Raw genomic sequence first — 15,227 nt, forward strand, 5'->3', positions numbered from 1 at the left:
TTGAGCCCCACATTGGGCTCTGCACTGACGTGCGGAGCCTGCTTGGGATGCTCTCTCTTCCTCTGCCCCCCTTTCTCCCTGCCTCAAAATAAGTAAATAAACATTTAAAAGAGTAAAATAGATAAATTCATTATAGCCACATACTGGAACACTACACTGTGGTTTAGATTAACTGTTGTGACTCGCAGCCACATGGATGCAATCCACAGCCATGATACTGAGTGGAAGAATCCAAATACAAAAGAACACACACTGGATGCTCCCATTTGTATAAGTACAAATGCAGGTAGAACAGATCTATGGTATCAGAAGTCAGCATAGGGCAGCCTCCAAGGAGGAGGGTGGGGATTGTACTCAGGAGGGAGGGGAAGGGCTAGTATTTTGTATCTGGGCCTTGGCACCCAGGACATGGGCACACCCATGTTATGGAAATACATCAAGTTGTACATTCTAATTTAAGTGCTTTTCTGTATCTGTGTTATGCTTCAGTGAAAGGTTTGCTAAACAAACTAGGCTGCTCAGCAGAGAGCTAAGAAAACAAAAGTGGGGTGAGGAAAGAAAACAAGGAGTACAATTGTGTGCTTGCCTGTAAGAACAGCTACTTTTCCTGATCCTTCCCATACATGACTTAGCCACAAAACTATAGGAATTTTGTTCACATATATCCTGCCACTGAATTAATCTGGGCCAGGCATCATTGGTACAACACTAGACTAACCGGTTTTCTTGGCCTGCCTTCTTTTCTCCAAACCACTCTCTAGAACCCAGAGCCACTAGTATCTTAAAAGATCCTGTGCATCTCTGCATCCTCAGTCCTTAGCACCTGCCTGGAACATGAAAGGTCATCAAGGATGGATCTAGAAAGAATAAAGTCCTCCGGCACAATCAGAGCCAGAGGGCTACAAGGGAGTGCCGTGGGATAAGGGGGAGCATTTGTAGATCTGGGTGGGGAGCAGTAATCCACATTTAATGGTCAGAGATATCTCCGGACTAAGCTGCCCGACCTACTCATATTCTTTCTGTTTTTGTTCATCTGTTTTTTGTTTTGTTTTGTTTTGTTTCCCCAGTGACCTTCAATGACTGCAAGGGAAATAACAAGCTACACTATGAGGTCTCAAGCCCATACTTCAAGGTGAACCATGACGGCAGCTTGGTTGCTCTGAAAAACATAAGTGCAGTGGGCAAGACTCTGTTCGTCCACGCCCGGACTCCCCATGCAGAAGACATGGCAGAACTCGTGATTGTCGGAGGGAAAGACATCCAGGGCTCCTTGCAGGTAACATAGCTGTTTGGGACAAACGGGGTCCACAGAGGAACACTGGGGTCTTTATGTCTTATTGTGGAAGATAGTTCTTTGGTTTATTATTGGCCAAGACGTTTCTGTCATTGCAAATGACAGAAACCCAACTCAAAAAACTATGGGAGGGGGTATGTGAGAATTTACTGGTTAATGTGACAGATATTTGGGGGATGACTCTGCCTTCAGGCAAGGTTATGTACCCATGTCCGAATAGGACATCAGCTTGATCCTTCCCCCTTTTGTGGTTCTATTTTCCTTCTGCTGGCTTTGCTGTAGATAGTCGCATCCCTCTGTCTTCCAGTGTAGAGGTCTCACCAGCTCTACTGAGCTCTACTCATTTTCCCAGCCTAAAGTCACCTGAGAGAGCACCTGTTCCTGATAATGCCAACAAATTCTTGAAATCAAATCTCGCTGGTTCTCATTGGAACGCATGTCCACCCTTGAACCAATCACTGTGTCCATTGGGTAGTGATGCTCTAGTTAGCTAAGTCTGAGTCACACATCTTATCCTTTTTTTTTTAATGTTTATTCATATTTTGAGAGACAGAGCATGAGTGGGGGAGGGGCAGAGAGAGAGAGGGAGACACAGAATCCGAAGAAGGCTCCAGGCTCTGAACTGACAGCACAGAGCCCCACGCGGGGCTCGAACTCACAGACTGTGAGATCATGACCTGAGCCGAAGTTGGACACTTAACCGACTGAGCCCCCCAGGGGCCCCAGAGTCACACATCTTATCTTGAAGCCAGGTGGAGTCAGCCCCACCTAAGACCTGTGGGCCCAGAGCGAAAGACAGGTAGTTCCTCAAAGTAAATTAGCATCCTGTTATCTGAGGGTGGGGAATGGTGGTTGTGCAGGCAAGATCACAGTGGCCCACTAGGGTTGTATAGCAAGGCAACCATTCCTTTTGGCACTGCTCCTTTGCCATGCCCTGGTGCCCACTCCAGACACACATGGATGCAGATCCCTACACCTGCATGCATGCTTCCACACTTTAAGAGTGCTACAAACTGGGGGCACCTGGGTGGTTCAGTCGGTTGAGCATCTGACTCTTGATTGCGGCTCATGTCATGGTCTCACAATTTGTGGGATCCAGCCCCACATAGGGCTCTGTGCTGACAGCGAGGAGCCTGCTTGGGATTCTTGCTCCCCCTCTCTCTTTGCTCCTCCCCTCCCCTCTCCCAAAATAAACAAATAAACATTAAAAAAAATTAAAAAAGAGTGCTACAAACTGCCCTTTAGGCTTCCTGCAACTTTTCACTACAAATGGACTCACCTACTCCACTTTCCTCAAGAGCTTAAAGACTCTGTGGTTTCTTGGTAGAAAGACAAGGCACACAGCAAGACAAGGCACATGCTGTGTCCCCAGCGTGGTGTGGCCAGAGTTTTCTCCTGCTTGACAGTCTGGTGTTAACCCAGTGTTTCCAAGTCTTGATTTTCTCTGCCTTTCCCCATCTGTCACATTCCCCATAACTTTGCTGAATCTGCTAATTCTCTTCCGTGGTGGAGGGCAGTGGGTGGAGTGAACACCGATTCTGCGACTGGGGAGCGGAGACCATGTAACTGGCAATGTGAGTGTTGCTTTCCTGCCAGTGCTGTCTGTGTGATCTTGAAAGAATCATAAAACTTCTTTATCTGCAGACTGGAGGGGTAAAACAGTCTGGGATGGCAAATAAGTGGCACGTGCATTGGCCCATTCTGTCACCATCCTCCTGGCAGACATTGCTAGTTATCCCTGGCTTGACCTCAGTATCTTCCCCAATGCAGTGCTTCTGGAAGCTACTATCCGTTGATCATTTAGAGATGTTTCTAGGGATGGAATATATTTGCCATCCCTGGACCAGACAAACTCCATAATTCCCCTTCATATCTGTGAGTCTGTGTGTTAAGGGTAGATAGCAAGCTAGAAATTAATCCACAGTGTGCCACTGATATTTTCAAAGAAAATAGGATATTGATGAATACATCCAGTGTGGGAACCCACTGGCACTACGAAAGCAAGCTTGTCTCTCCCTTCGCCATGGTCATTTTCACAGCATCTCAATAACTCATGATATAAATGACTTGGCACATATCTAAAGTAACAAAATATATACAGCACAAAGTGCTTCTTAGGAACAAGTAAATGGCACAGGGATTCACGTAAGGGGGTTTGCATGTGGGATGGGATGTGTTCAGACGGACATTGTTCATCATGGTTAGTGGCTCATCTCTGCATCCAGAAAAGACAATGCCATACTAGTTTAAAGGGGAGCAGCAAGAATTCTAGGCACTTCTTGGGACAGATTCCAGCTTGACAGGCTGGGGAGGCCTGGGGGTCAATATGAAGAGACTCGGCCTTGAAGAACTGGTCTCTTGAGTCCCAGAGAGACCCTCCTCCTGGAGGCCAAGCCCCTTCAGAGCCATTTCTCATTTGCCACTGCCTGTGCACATTGTCAACAAAACCTGACTGTGATTGCCTGCTTCTTATAAAGCACGGTGGAGGCTGCCGTGCTGTTCGGTTTGCCAGACTCCAGCAGAACGGGCATTCATCTCCTGCCTCCAATAATTTTACAAAGTTCGAAAATGGGCCTGTGAAACACCCCAGATGCGTCTGTAATAAAAAGCCCAAAACAATTAAAAAAGAAAAAGGATAGGAAAACAAAATAGCTAGCTAGAGAATTCCTCCAAGGAGAGCGCCATCCTTAGAGATGTTTATTTAGTATCTTTGAAGCCCTACGACATGCTGCCAAGCATCCAGCTTCTAGAGAAGGGAAGCAATGGGACCCAAGTCAGCTCAGCTCGTGGGTGGGAAGGGAAAATGAATGAGTATGTTGAAAAAGAACCGAGCCGGTGGCAGTGCTGACTGCTGCCTTGTGCCTTTAGAAAACAGAGAGGGCAGAGGAAGCTGGAAGACAGCTTGCTTGTACGTGGCCCTACTGTGTGCCAGGTGCCGCTCTCATGAACCACAAATGGTGATTCGTTAAATCTCCCCGCCACCTAAGGGGGCGTGTGCTAGTGTCCTCATTTTACAGATGGGGGAAACTGAGACACAAAGAGCGTTTGCATCTTAGGTACGTGCATCTCAGTGTGTGCTTCAGTCTCCACTGTTTTTAACTGTCATACCTTTCCTGTGGGGCTGCTGACTTTACCCCTTCCTACGGATGTGAGAAGTTGGCCAAGATCTCCTAGCTTGAAGCTGCCAGAAATGAGATTGTGATCTGGCCTCTCCATCCAAACATCCATTCTCTTTCCTGCCCATTCTTCAACAGAGGACGGCATGAGTCATGGCAATACAGTAGCCATGGAAGAAACCAACAAATGGAAGGTGTATTTTGATGGAGGAAAGAGCCAGGATTTAGTGTTTGGGTAACTCCAAGCTTTGGAGGCCCAGAGGATGGAAATGAATTCGACCAGTCAGAAAAGGGGCGGTTGGGAAAGGACTTGGTTCAGTCAGGCTTGGGTGTGTTGAGTGCTCCTAGGCACATGGTGATCGAGATGTCCAGGAGACAATAGGGAATATGGGACTAGGTCTCAGGGTAAACATTTTGGGCAAGAACAGTATAGTGGTAGGGCTTTGGCTTTGGTGTTGAACTTAAGTAGGTTCAAATTTCTGCACCACCACCTGTGATTGTGTGACCCTGGGCATGCCATCCAACTCTCTAACCCTCAATATCCTTATTTTGAGACAGGGGTAAGAGTAGAGCCTGCATTACAGAATCATTCTGTTGGGCACAGCACAGAGCACCAAGGGACCTATCCCAATGATGTCATCATATTGGAACCTCCAGAGAAAGGATAGGTATTGGGGGTTAAATGACCTCCCTGAGGCCAGGAGATAGAAGGCTGAGTTTACGGGCAGGAGGAGAAAGTGAAGCCAAAGAAAGAAAAAGAAGGTGTGCTCAGAGAGGGCACTGGGGGACCCAGGGTGTCCAAAACAGATGCCATATCAAAGTGGCTGATTTCACAGCATTCTGTTTTGGAAGGCAGGACTCTCTAAAATGAATGTAAGCCCAGTGAAGCCCAGCTCAGCTGCAGTCCTGGAGCTCAGATCTTTAACAACCCCACGCGCCTCTCATATTTTTACACACTACCTGTGATACTGTTTCACCCAGAAAGCCTATAGCCTAACCGTATGAAGTCCAGGTGTTAATAGTTTTAATTATCAACTCCCAAGCTGTCTCTGCAATTTCAGCAGGCTTCCCAGAAGCTCCTACCTGTCTGGGCTCGTACCTGTAAGATCAGCTTAGACCTGAGAGGGAAGAAGAACATATTAGTCCCTTGTGTGTTGACAGGGGTGGCGGGATTCCAAAGGAAGGGCCGAGGCTAACCATGCCTGCGAGAGCGGTTTCTAGCCTGGGGAAGGTAACAGTAACCTCCACTCACGAAACCTTGTCTGGCAGATCGTGGCTTGCCCCGCACCGAATCTGCTGTCCCTCACTGCCTGACAGTGGAGGATGGGAAGACAGCAGAGTGCTTGGCTTGATTTTCTTATTTTTACCTTGGCTAGAAGGGCTCCAAAGGTTTCTATGGGAAAGCCCTGGTTCATCCCTTATGCATCTTGGGTAAAGATGTCTTCACCTGCCGTGGCAATGGGACTCATCAACCTCATTTTCACATCTGGCATTAAAAAAAAAAAGCCATATTTTAATTTATTTTTTTTGTGACTTAAGAAATCGTAGTTTCGATGACTGTGGATGGTAGCAAGGAACACTGACGTCAATTACAGAACTGGACGAAGTCAGGCTGGGAAGGAGGAATAGCAGGGAGCTTGTAGAAATTAATTCTGAATTCCAGCTTGAGAGCTAACGAGACTGTGTCTAGTCGCTTCTTGAAATGCGGGCGTTCACACTCTAAGCAGCTGTAGAATTTAGGTGCCTGTGACCTGGACGGCTGGGTGCTCACGAACAAAAGTGCATGATGCAGCAGGAGGGAGAGTTGTGGTGACCCACGGGCTGCGGACTTGGATCCACTGCTCTGCTCTCACACTGGGGCCGTGACTTAAGTGCAAATCTGATCGCTTTACTCCTCGCTTAATGGGACCTTGCTTGCTCATCAGCCACTTGGCCACTGGGACGATATTCTGTAGTCTTCATAGATATCTGCAAAGGCCCTTCAGGGTCTAGCCTCGTTGGTCTCCGCAGCCTTCCCTCAGGTCTGGTTCCTGTCATCTTTAAGTGGCTTGACCTGCTGGAATGTTTGACCTTTCAGAGCTCTCCCTGCCCCCTGTTCCAAAGGAGGGTCTCCATTGCTAACAGTGGTTTTGCTCCTTCATGGTCTTCTTCTTAGCTTGTAAAATATGCATTTATTTCTTTGTTCAGGTGTTTAAAGTCTGGCTCCCTGTTAAGACTGTAAGCTCTCTGGAGGCAGGAATATAGTCTCTTTCCTTCCTATTTCCTTCTTCCCTCCATTCCTTTCTTCCTTTATTCCTTTCTTCCTTCCTTCTCTTCTGATGTGTCCATGGCTCTATCCCCAGCACCCAACACAGTGCTGGACAGATAGTTAGTATTCAGTATATATCTTTTGAATAAATGCATGAGGAGAACACATGACTCCTTTCACACCACTCCCCACATGGAACTCTGGGCTCTTCACTCTAATACCAAACCACTGTGGTTTCTTGAACTGGCCAAGTTCTCCCTTCCATTCATGTTGGCTGCTCCTCCCTCTGGATTATTCCCCGCTTTGCTATGGCCCCAGTTGCCCCATGGCCAGGACCAATTCACATGGCTAGCTCCTTCAAATCTTGTGGACCGGCCAAGATTTCCCTTCTTTAGAGCCACCGCTCTGACCGCCCCCCTCTGGCTCATTAAGTGTTTTTTTCCTCCATGCTCCTCATAGAACCCTGCCTGGCTCGCCCCCCATCTTAGCACTAAATTTTAACTGCCTGGTTTATTTCTGCTGGTTCCCATCTCTGTTCTGAACTCCTGAACTCAGGGGCCTGGCTTCCGCGATGTCTTGATGTGGTTCCCAGTGCCGCACTCCCTGCCTCGGCTCTGGTTCGCTCAGCTGTGAGATGGGTTCCTAACAGGATCAACCTCATAGAGATGTCATGAGGATTAAGTGGGCAAACACATGTAAAGCATTTAGAACAGCGCCCAGCACAAAGTAAGTGCCATGCAAATGTCAACGATTCCTCATCACTCTGTGTCATCAGAGTCAGACTGTAGTAAATGCTTGGGGAGTGAGCCTGGCAAATCACGACAACACAGGCCTCCCTCCCTTCCCATTATGACCATTGTATTTGGTCTACAACCTGGAGGGACTCAGGATGACCTGCAAACCTAAACAGTCACCGTTCTCAGTCCTCAGGTGTCCACTCTGTGTGAAGTCCTGACCAGTCTTCCGGCAGAGGGTTCTTGATTTCTGTGGGTCCACTTAATAAGCACCAACAGTCTTGGCAGCACATAAACGCTAATTATGAACAGGGGAGCCGAGCTGGCTCGGTTGGTAGAGCGTATCACTCTTGATCTCGGGATTGCAGGTTCAAGTCCCATGCTGGGTGTAGAAATCACGTTTAGAAACTAATTAAAGAAAAAAAAAGGTAACGATGAACAATTTACCCTTCTTAAGTAGACGTCAGTACACGGTGTTCGGTAAAGGGAAGCCAGTCTTTGAATCAAGTTGCTTAATTAAATGCAAAAAAAAAAATTATTTCCCCCCTTTTTTTGTCACTTAAAAAATCCCTCCCCAAAATAAAATGAATAGAGGAAGTGATGACAGAAACGGAAAAAGCTAAATTTAAGGCTTGTTTATCTTGATGGATCATCACCATTGTAAACACTTATGTTAAAAGACGTAAGTTCGGCTCCTGACCCGGTTTCAAGAGTCAGGATGGAAATAGTTCCAAAAAAATGAAATGAAAGGAGCAATCAGTGGAAGGGATAGCTTGAGAGAAACCGTTGTTTTTGTTTTTAAAGTTTTAAATAAAAATAAAAAATCAACTGCTCAGAATATTGCTGCTAATTCTGTCTTGACCCTGGCGGGGTTTACAACGCAAATCCATTGCCTACAGATCGTAGGCTTCTGTGTGTCAAGTGCCTCCAGGAAACTGTGGTCTGGGGTCTCCCAAGCAGGGGCTGGATACCTACTGTCACTGCCTGTGCTTGTGCTCTGTGACCTTTAGCTGAGCTGTGGATGATCTTAAGGGGGACCTGAAGTGACCCCAAATGGAGGTTTTTTATCATGTTTATTTAGTTATTTTTTAATGTTTTTATTTTATTTTTGAGAGGGAGGGACGGAGGGGGGGAGGGAGAGAGAGAGAGAGAGAGAGAGAGAGAGAGAGAGAGAGAACAAGTGGGGGAGGGGCAGAGAGAGAGACGCACAAGCCGAAGCAGGCTCCAGGCTCTGAGCTGTCAGCACAGAACCTGATGCGGGGCTCAAACTCGTGAACCAAGAGATCAAGACTGAGCCAAAGTTGGAAGCTTAACCAACTGAGCCACCCAGGTGCCTCTTTTTATGTTTATTTTGAGAGAGAGAGAGTGAGAGCGAGTAGGGGAGGGGCAGAGAGAGAGGGACAGAGGATCTGAAGCAGGTTCGGCACTGACAGCAGAGAGCTGGATGCAAGGCTCGAACTCACGAACTGTGAGATCATGACCTGAGCTGAAGTTGGCCACATAATAGGCTGAGCCACCCAGGCGCCCTGCAAAATGGAGGTCTAATCACACATATATATATTTTTTTAATTTTTAAAGATGTTTTATTCATTTTTTGAGAGAGAGAGAGGGAGAGAGAGGGAGAGGGAGGGAGAGGGAGAGGGAGAGAGAGACAGAGTGTGAGCGGGGAAGGGGCAGAGAGAGAGAGACACAGAATCTGAAGCAGGCTCTAGGTTCTGAGCTGTCAGCACAGAGCCCAATGCAGGGCTTGAACTCACAAACTGTGAAATCGTGACCCAAGCTGAAGTCAGGCACTTAACTGACTGAGCCACCCAGACATCCCCAAAATGGATCTCTAATCACATAGTTTTTAAATTTTTTTAATGTTTATTTTTTGAGAGGGAGAGGGAAAGAGCATGAGCAGGGGAGGGGCAGAAAGAGGCAGACAGAGGATCCAAACCAGGCTCTGCACTGATATCAGAGAGCCCATTGTGGGGCTTGCCCTCACGAACAGTGAAATCATGACCTGAGCTGAAGTCAGACAAGTGACTGAGCCACCCAGATGCCCCCAGTTCTTTTTAAAAAAATATCATGCCTAGCCCTGGGCTAACGGAGGGTCTCAATCACAAATTGTTTACTCTTAGGTGAAGTACGCAGTGAGTTGCTATTACTTCTGTATATTTCTTCCCCATCTTTCCTGATCTCACACATTCTAGACAAAAATATTTTTGCACATGTGTTACTGAGATAAACTCCAGTTTTTACAAAATCTGAGCGAACCATTTGAATCCTGTTTCTCTGGGCCCTTGTAGCATCTAGCCTCCAAGGCTCCTGTCATGTGGCACGGAAGGGACTTGACTTCATTTGTTTAAAGCATCCCTGAGAATGAGAGCCACCAGCTTATGGTAATTGCCTTGTTTCAAGATCTTATCACATTGACTGGGAGTGGCTTGGAGTCTGCCAAGCTGGTCAGTGACATCGATCTCACTCACATGAAATATGTTTTACAACCATCGCAGTAGAGAACCAATCTGTGCATTTACAGTGGCCGTAAAGTGGGGAGTTAAAGCCGTGGATATGCTCTGATTTAACACGTGTGATAACTTCAAAACTCTGTGAAGTATCCCTGTATGGCAAAAGGCTCCCCAGTTACTCTTAGGAGAATTCATGTCCATTTAACTGCCTCCAAAATTTGGGGAAATACATAGCTCAAAAATTATGACTCAGATCCAAGAATTGGGCCTAGAGTAAGGTATTGGGCTGTTACGTTGTGACACGTGCCTAAATTGTTCTGTTTATGATGCTTCGCTCCTGGATACTATTCAAATACAGATAAAAAGACATCCTTTGATTCATTAATTTAAGTCTATAACAGATTGCTTTGTGGATCAGAACTAAGAGAACTGTATACTGAAGATTAATTTTAATCGAAATGCTTGGGGAAAAATAACTGATCCTGCAGTAAGTCTCCATCATTAAAAGCAGCTTCTTTTTGGCTTGTGAAAACAGGATTTTGTGTCATTCATCAGTGTGGTCCAACAGAAAAATAATGTGAGCCACATATGTGATCTCAAGTTTCCTTAGAGTAACACAATCATATACACACAATCAGTGTATACATATGGGGTTAAATTTCATAAATATAGATTTTCTCTCTCTGAATGAATGAAATTCTTAAAATATATATTACCTTTGTAATTCAGTGTATGCTTTCTGCTTATAGCACCTCTTAACACAGATTAGCTAGATTTTGAAGTGATTAATACCTACAGGTGGCAAATGGCTTCCAATGGAATAGGTCTGCCCTGGAGTTTTCCAGAAACATTTATGGATTTTGAAAGAGGCATTTGCTGAGTGCCTACCACACTGAGGGCATTGGCTTAGATGTTCTCACACATACATACGTCTGTTTCTCTGACCCTCATGGCCAGCATGGGTCAGTGGTAATCCGGTTCCTACCTTGCAGATGTGGAAGGAGCCCAGGTGCAGAGAGGTTGAGTAATTTAGCAAACGTCATTTGCTCCGAGTGGCAGAACTGGGAGCTGGGCCTGGGCCTTCGGATTTTCTGCAGTCGCTGCTATTTTGGTAATACTGACATTTACGATGAAACCGGTGCTTTTTTCTATTCTCCTGTAAAGACTATGAAATGACATAGAAAAATTAAAAAGCGGTTAGAACTTTTTTAAAACAGGAATGCAGAGCCGAGCGAAACTCCTGAAGCAATTTTAGGTAGGTGGACAAGTCCTGCGTTGTCATGACACTTTTTTAAAAACTTTCCTCATGCATAGAATCTCTGTAGGAAGAAGTTTATGGAAACAGCACAAAGTTTCCCCAAATGTAAATGTCTCGTTGGCCACAAGTTCCTGTTATTTCAGACTTTATGCTGTTCATCTTCATTGTCCTGGAGTTGAGGGGAGATGCCTTCTATTTATGTTTTTTTAATTATTTAAACTTATATTTTTTTTTAAATTTTTTTTAACGTTTTATTTATTTTTGAGACAGAGAGAGACAGAGCATGTACGGGGGAGGGGCAGAGAGAGAGGGAGACACAGAATCGGAAACAGGCTCCAGGCTCCGAGCCATCAGCCCAGAGCCCGACGCGGGGCTTGAACTCACGGACCGCGAGATCGTGACCTGAGCCGAAGTCGGACGTTTAACCGACTGAGCCACCCAGGCGCCCCTAAACTTATATTTTTTTACGCATTCTGTAGATTTGGTCCTCACAACAGTGGCTTGAAGCAGATGGAGTTAGTTGTGTTTTATGAGTGAGGAACTGGAGATTCCCAGAAGCAGGAGGGTAGGGCTCAGATCAAAGAGCCGGTCAAGTGTCACCATCAGTATTCAAATCTACAGTAATTCCCTGGGTCCAGTGTTTTATACACCACCTGTTTTCCAACAGCTGCTTGGGCCTTTTCAAGTAAAAGCAATATAGCTTCATCAGAGATGAATTTTCACCTAGGATGTTGGATAGAGTAAGATAATATGCTAGAAGGCACATTTTTCTAGGCTCTCCGATATTCTTCTAACCTCTAATCTTTCATTATTACCATACATCAAATACGAGTGTATTCTGTGTGTAAATGTTGGGGTGATTGCCTCTTTTTAAACGCCACTCTTACCTGGATGGTGGAGACGCTTGGTTTCATCAGTTAGCGTGGTTGCTCTTACAGGGAGGAAATGGTATAGGAAAATCCAAAGAGCTTAGAATTTTTTTTAAACACAAAACAGAGTGAGGATCCTGAGGAAATTTTAGGTAGATGGACAAGCCATGTGTTATCATGATGCTTTTTTAAAAACGTTCCTCAGAAATAGAACCTTTGGAAACAGAACCTAATGGAAACGACACAAAATTTCTAAATGTAAATGCCTCCTGGGCCACTCTGTAAGAGTTCGGTTTTCATTTCTGATTGAAACAAACTCCAGTGAATTTTTTTTAAACACAAAACAGAGTGAGGATCCTGAGGAAATTTTAGGTAGATGGACAAGCCATGTGTTATCATGATGCTTTTTTAAAAACGTTCCTCAGAAATAGAACCTTTGGAAACAGAACCTAATGGAAACGACACAAAATTTCTAAATGTAAATGCCTCCTGGGCCACTCTGTAAGAGTTCGGTTTTCATTTCTGATTGAAACAAACTCCAGTGACGAGAGATCACAGCCTTTGATACAGACCATAGATTGTATGAGAGATCATAGCCTTTGAAACAGACCATACACAGATGGTTTGCATTTGGTCCTTTGGTTGCAATACTAAAAAATTAGGTAGCCAAGAAACAGGGAGAGGATGTGCTGTTCATTCAGCCCTTCTCCACACAGCACATGGGTCAGTCAGACGACAGGGTCTTCACCCAAACTTTTAAGGCAGAACCCTGAGCATTTGGGAAAAAACATTTCAAAGAAGAGTCTTATGGCCTCAGCCAACCTTCTCTTCGCATCCACCCATGATGAGTAGACACCTGTGGGCTGTTGGTCTCTGTGGCCAGGCTTGACCTGGGATAAATGCCTGGGTGGCAACTCCCTGGGCAACTCCCTGTGCCCACAGTTTAATCTCATTAGTTTGTCTTTTTTTCTCGCTCCTGTCAGCAGAAATAGAAAGCCCCAGAAACCCACTAGGGGTGCTACATTAAAATAGTAATGATAACAACAACAACAATAGCAAAAAGTACCTATACCCTACTAAGGTCCACAGCAGGGCCTGATATTTTTATTTGTTGAATCGATCTTTCTTACAAAGGCAAGAGGTAGTAACAGCAATCATAAAGCAAATATTATGTCTATGTCACCATCAAAGTATGATATTTTTTTATTTTTTACAAAAAGTAACATTTTTGTTGACACCTGCTCTTCTTCCTCTATCATGCCAAAAAAAAAAAGATCAATTGTAAAAAAAAAAAAAAAAGGACGTTAATTAATCCCCTGTACACAATCTCAGAATTTGAGTTATCAGTGGACTCATGCGCCGGCAGAGAAAACTCAAATTCTGACAAAGATGGCATCTTTTTTTTTTTAATTTTTTTTTAACGTTTATTTATTTTTGAGACACAGAGAGACAGAGCATGAACAGGGGAGGGGCAGAGAGAGAGGGAGACACAGAATCTGAAACAGGCTCCAGGCTCTGAGCTGTCAGCACAGAGCCCAACGCGGGGCTCGAACTCACGGACTGTGAGATCATGACCTGAGCCGAAGTCGGACGCTCAACCAACAGAGCCCCCCCAAGCGCCCCAAAGATGGCATCTTAATGCTCTTGGCAAGTCCTAATGTTCAGTCTGGTGAACACAGACGGTGGGAGAGGACTTGAAAAGGAGCAAGATCTTCCCGAGGGGATGGAGTAATACAAGTATTCCAGGGCTTTCCAAGGCCAGTGGGGCTTAAAAAATTGGAGACCATCCTCTAAGCAAGTTCAAAAATATCCTCCATGAATGAGAGATAGCCTTCCGTTGGACTGAGCTTACTGCCCTGACCACAGTGGCCCCATTGGTTTCCCTCCTTAGGATTCAGAAGGGGCAGTGGACGGATCTTCCCTTCTGTTTAACATGTCTTCCACCAGTAGGAGAAAATTGGACCTGAGATCCAAGAGGGACTTTTTCTGTCCCCTGATGTCTACATAGTTTCTCCTGCCTCCCAGCTCTTTGTGGAAATCAGATAGTTCCTTCAATTTCCCATCTTTCTGCAGCAAGTCCTTTTGACAAAAGGCATGCATTGTCAACCAACCCCTCAATATGTCGGGAAAATTGGGCTTCTGTTGACAGCAACTTTTTACAACTCCTCTCCTTTGAATTTACAAAGCTATGAGCAATGGTGGTTCTCTAAGAGAACCAAGGAATGGTCCGAATAACCTAACCAGACTTTTTCTTTTCTTTTTTTTTTTAATTTTTTTTAACATTTTTATTTATTTTTGAGAGACAGAGACAGAGCACGAGTGGGGGCGGGGGGCAGAGAGAGAGGGAGTCACAGAATCAGAAGCAGGCTCCAGGCTCTGAGCTGTCAGCACAGAGCCCGACTCAGGGCTCAAACCCACAAACTGTGAGATCATGACCTGAGCTGAAGTCACACGCTCAACCGACTGAGCCCCCAAGGCGCCCCAAACCAGACTTTTTCTGAAGACTGCCCCTGCCCATTACTCGCACCAGATGTCTGTGACATGTGCCACTATTTTGTGTCAAGCCCGTGCTGTGAGATTTAAAACAGCAAATCAAGATGCATTGTTTTCTTCCTTTTGCTGTCCATCCTCACAAACCACAGTTAACACAGATAACTGAGGCTTGACTGCTTTTTTATTCCAAGTTTCTTATTCAATTTGGATCTTGTTAGCAAAGCCTAAGCCCTAAAGGCATGACCCTCAGTCTTGTTGCCTTGTTTTCTTATGATTTCCTCTTTCACTCAGGCCTTTAGATAGTATTTTCTCTAAAGAGGCAAAAAAAAAAAAAAAAGTTAAGAAAGAAGACCCAGAAATTGAATGAAAGAGAAATCAATGAAAATGATGATAATGATAATAATTACCCCTATGTTTTTCTTCAAATTCGATGTAAGTCTTACGATTTTGGTGTTGGTTTATTAGGTAAAATAAAATTATATGCTCCATAAGGACAGGAGCTGTAACGGACTTGCTCGTTGCTACAAATCTAGCACTTACCATAATGCCTGACACTGAGTGCCCTCTTACTGAATGAGGAAACAAATGCCAGAAATGGAATGGATACTGATGTTAATAACGCTGATCAGGGCCAGCATTACTTGGCTCTAACTCAGTGCCCGGCACCACTCTTAGCGCCTTTCTTCTGTTGAGCCATTTTAATCTTTACCGAAACTCTATGAAATAGGCACTGTTATCTTCATTTTACAGATGAAGAAAGTA

The 15,227-nt window shown here is 45.1% G+C and overlaps 1 protein-coding gene across 8 annotated transcripts in view; it reads left to right on the forward strand.

Moving 5' to 3' along the window:
* Positions 1–15,227, forward strand: part of CDH13 (cadherin 13) — a 1,026,978-nt gene that overhangs the window by 375,675 nt on the left and 636,076 nt on the right. For all 8 annotated transcript variants that reach the window (XM_007082828.3, XM_042969571.1, XM_042969572.1 and 5 more), the window contains one exon: positions 1,068–1,276. In XM_007082828.3, the coding sequence (XP_007082890.1) occupies positions 1,068–1,276 (209 nt within the window). The remainder of the gene's footprint in view (positions 1–1,067; positions 1,277–15,227) is intronic.

Source organism: Panthera tigris, chromosome E2 (assembly GCF_018350195.1).
Source record: "Panthera tigris isolate Pti1 chromosome E2, P.tigris_Pti1_mat1.1, whole genome shotgun sequence".
Lineage (NCBI taxonomy): Eukaryota > Metazoa > Chordata > Mammalia > Carnivora > Felidae > Panthera > Panthera tigris.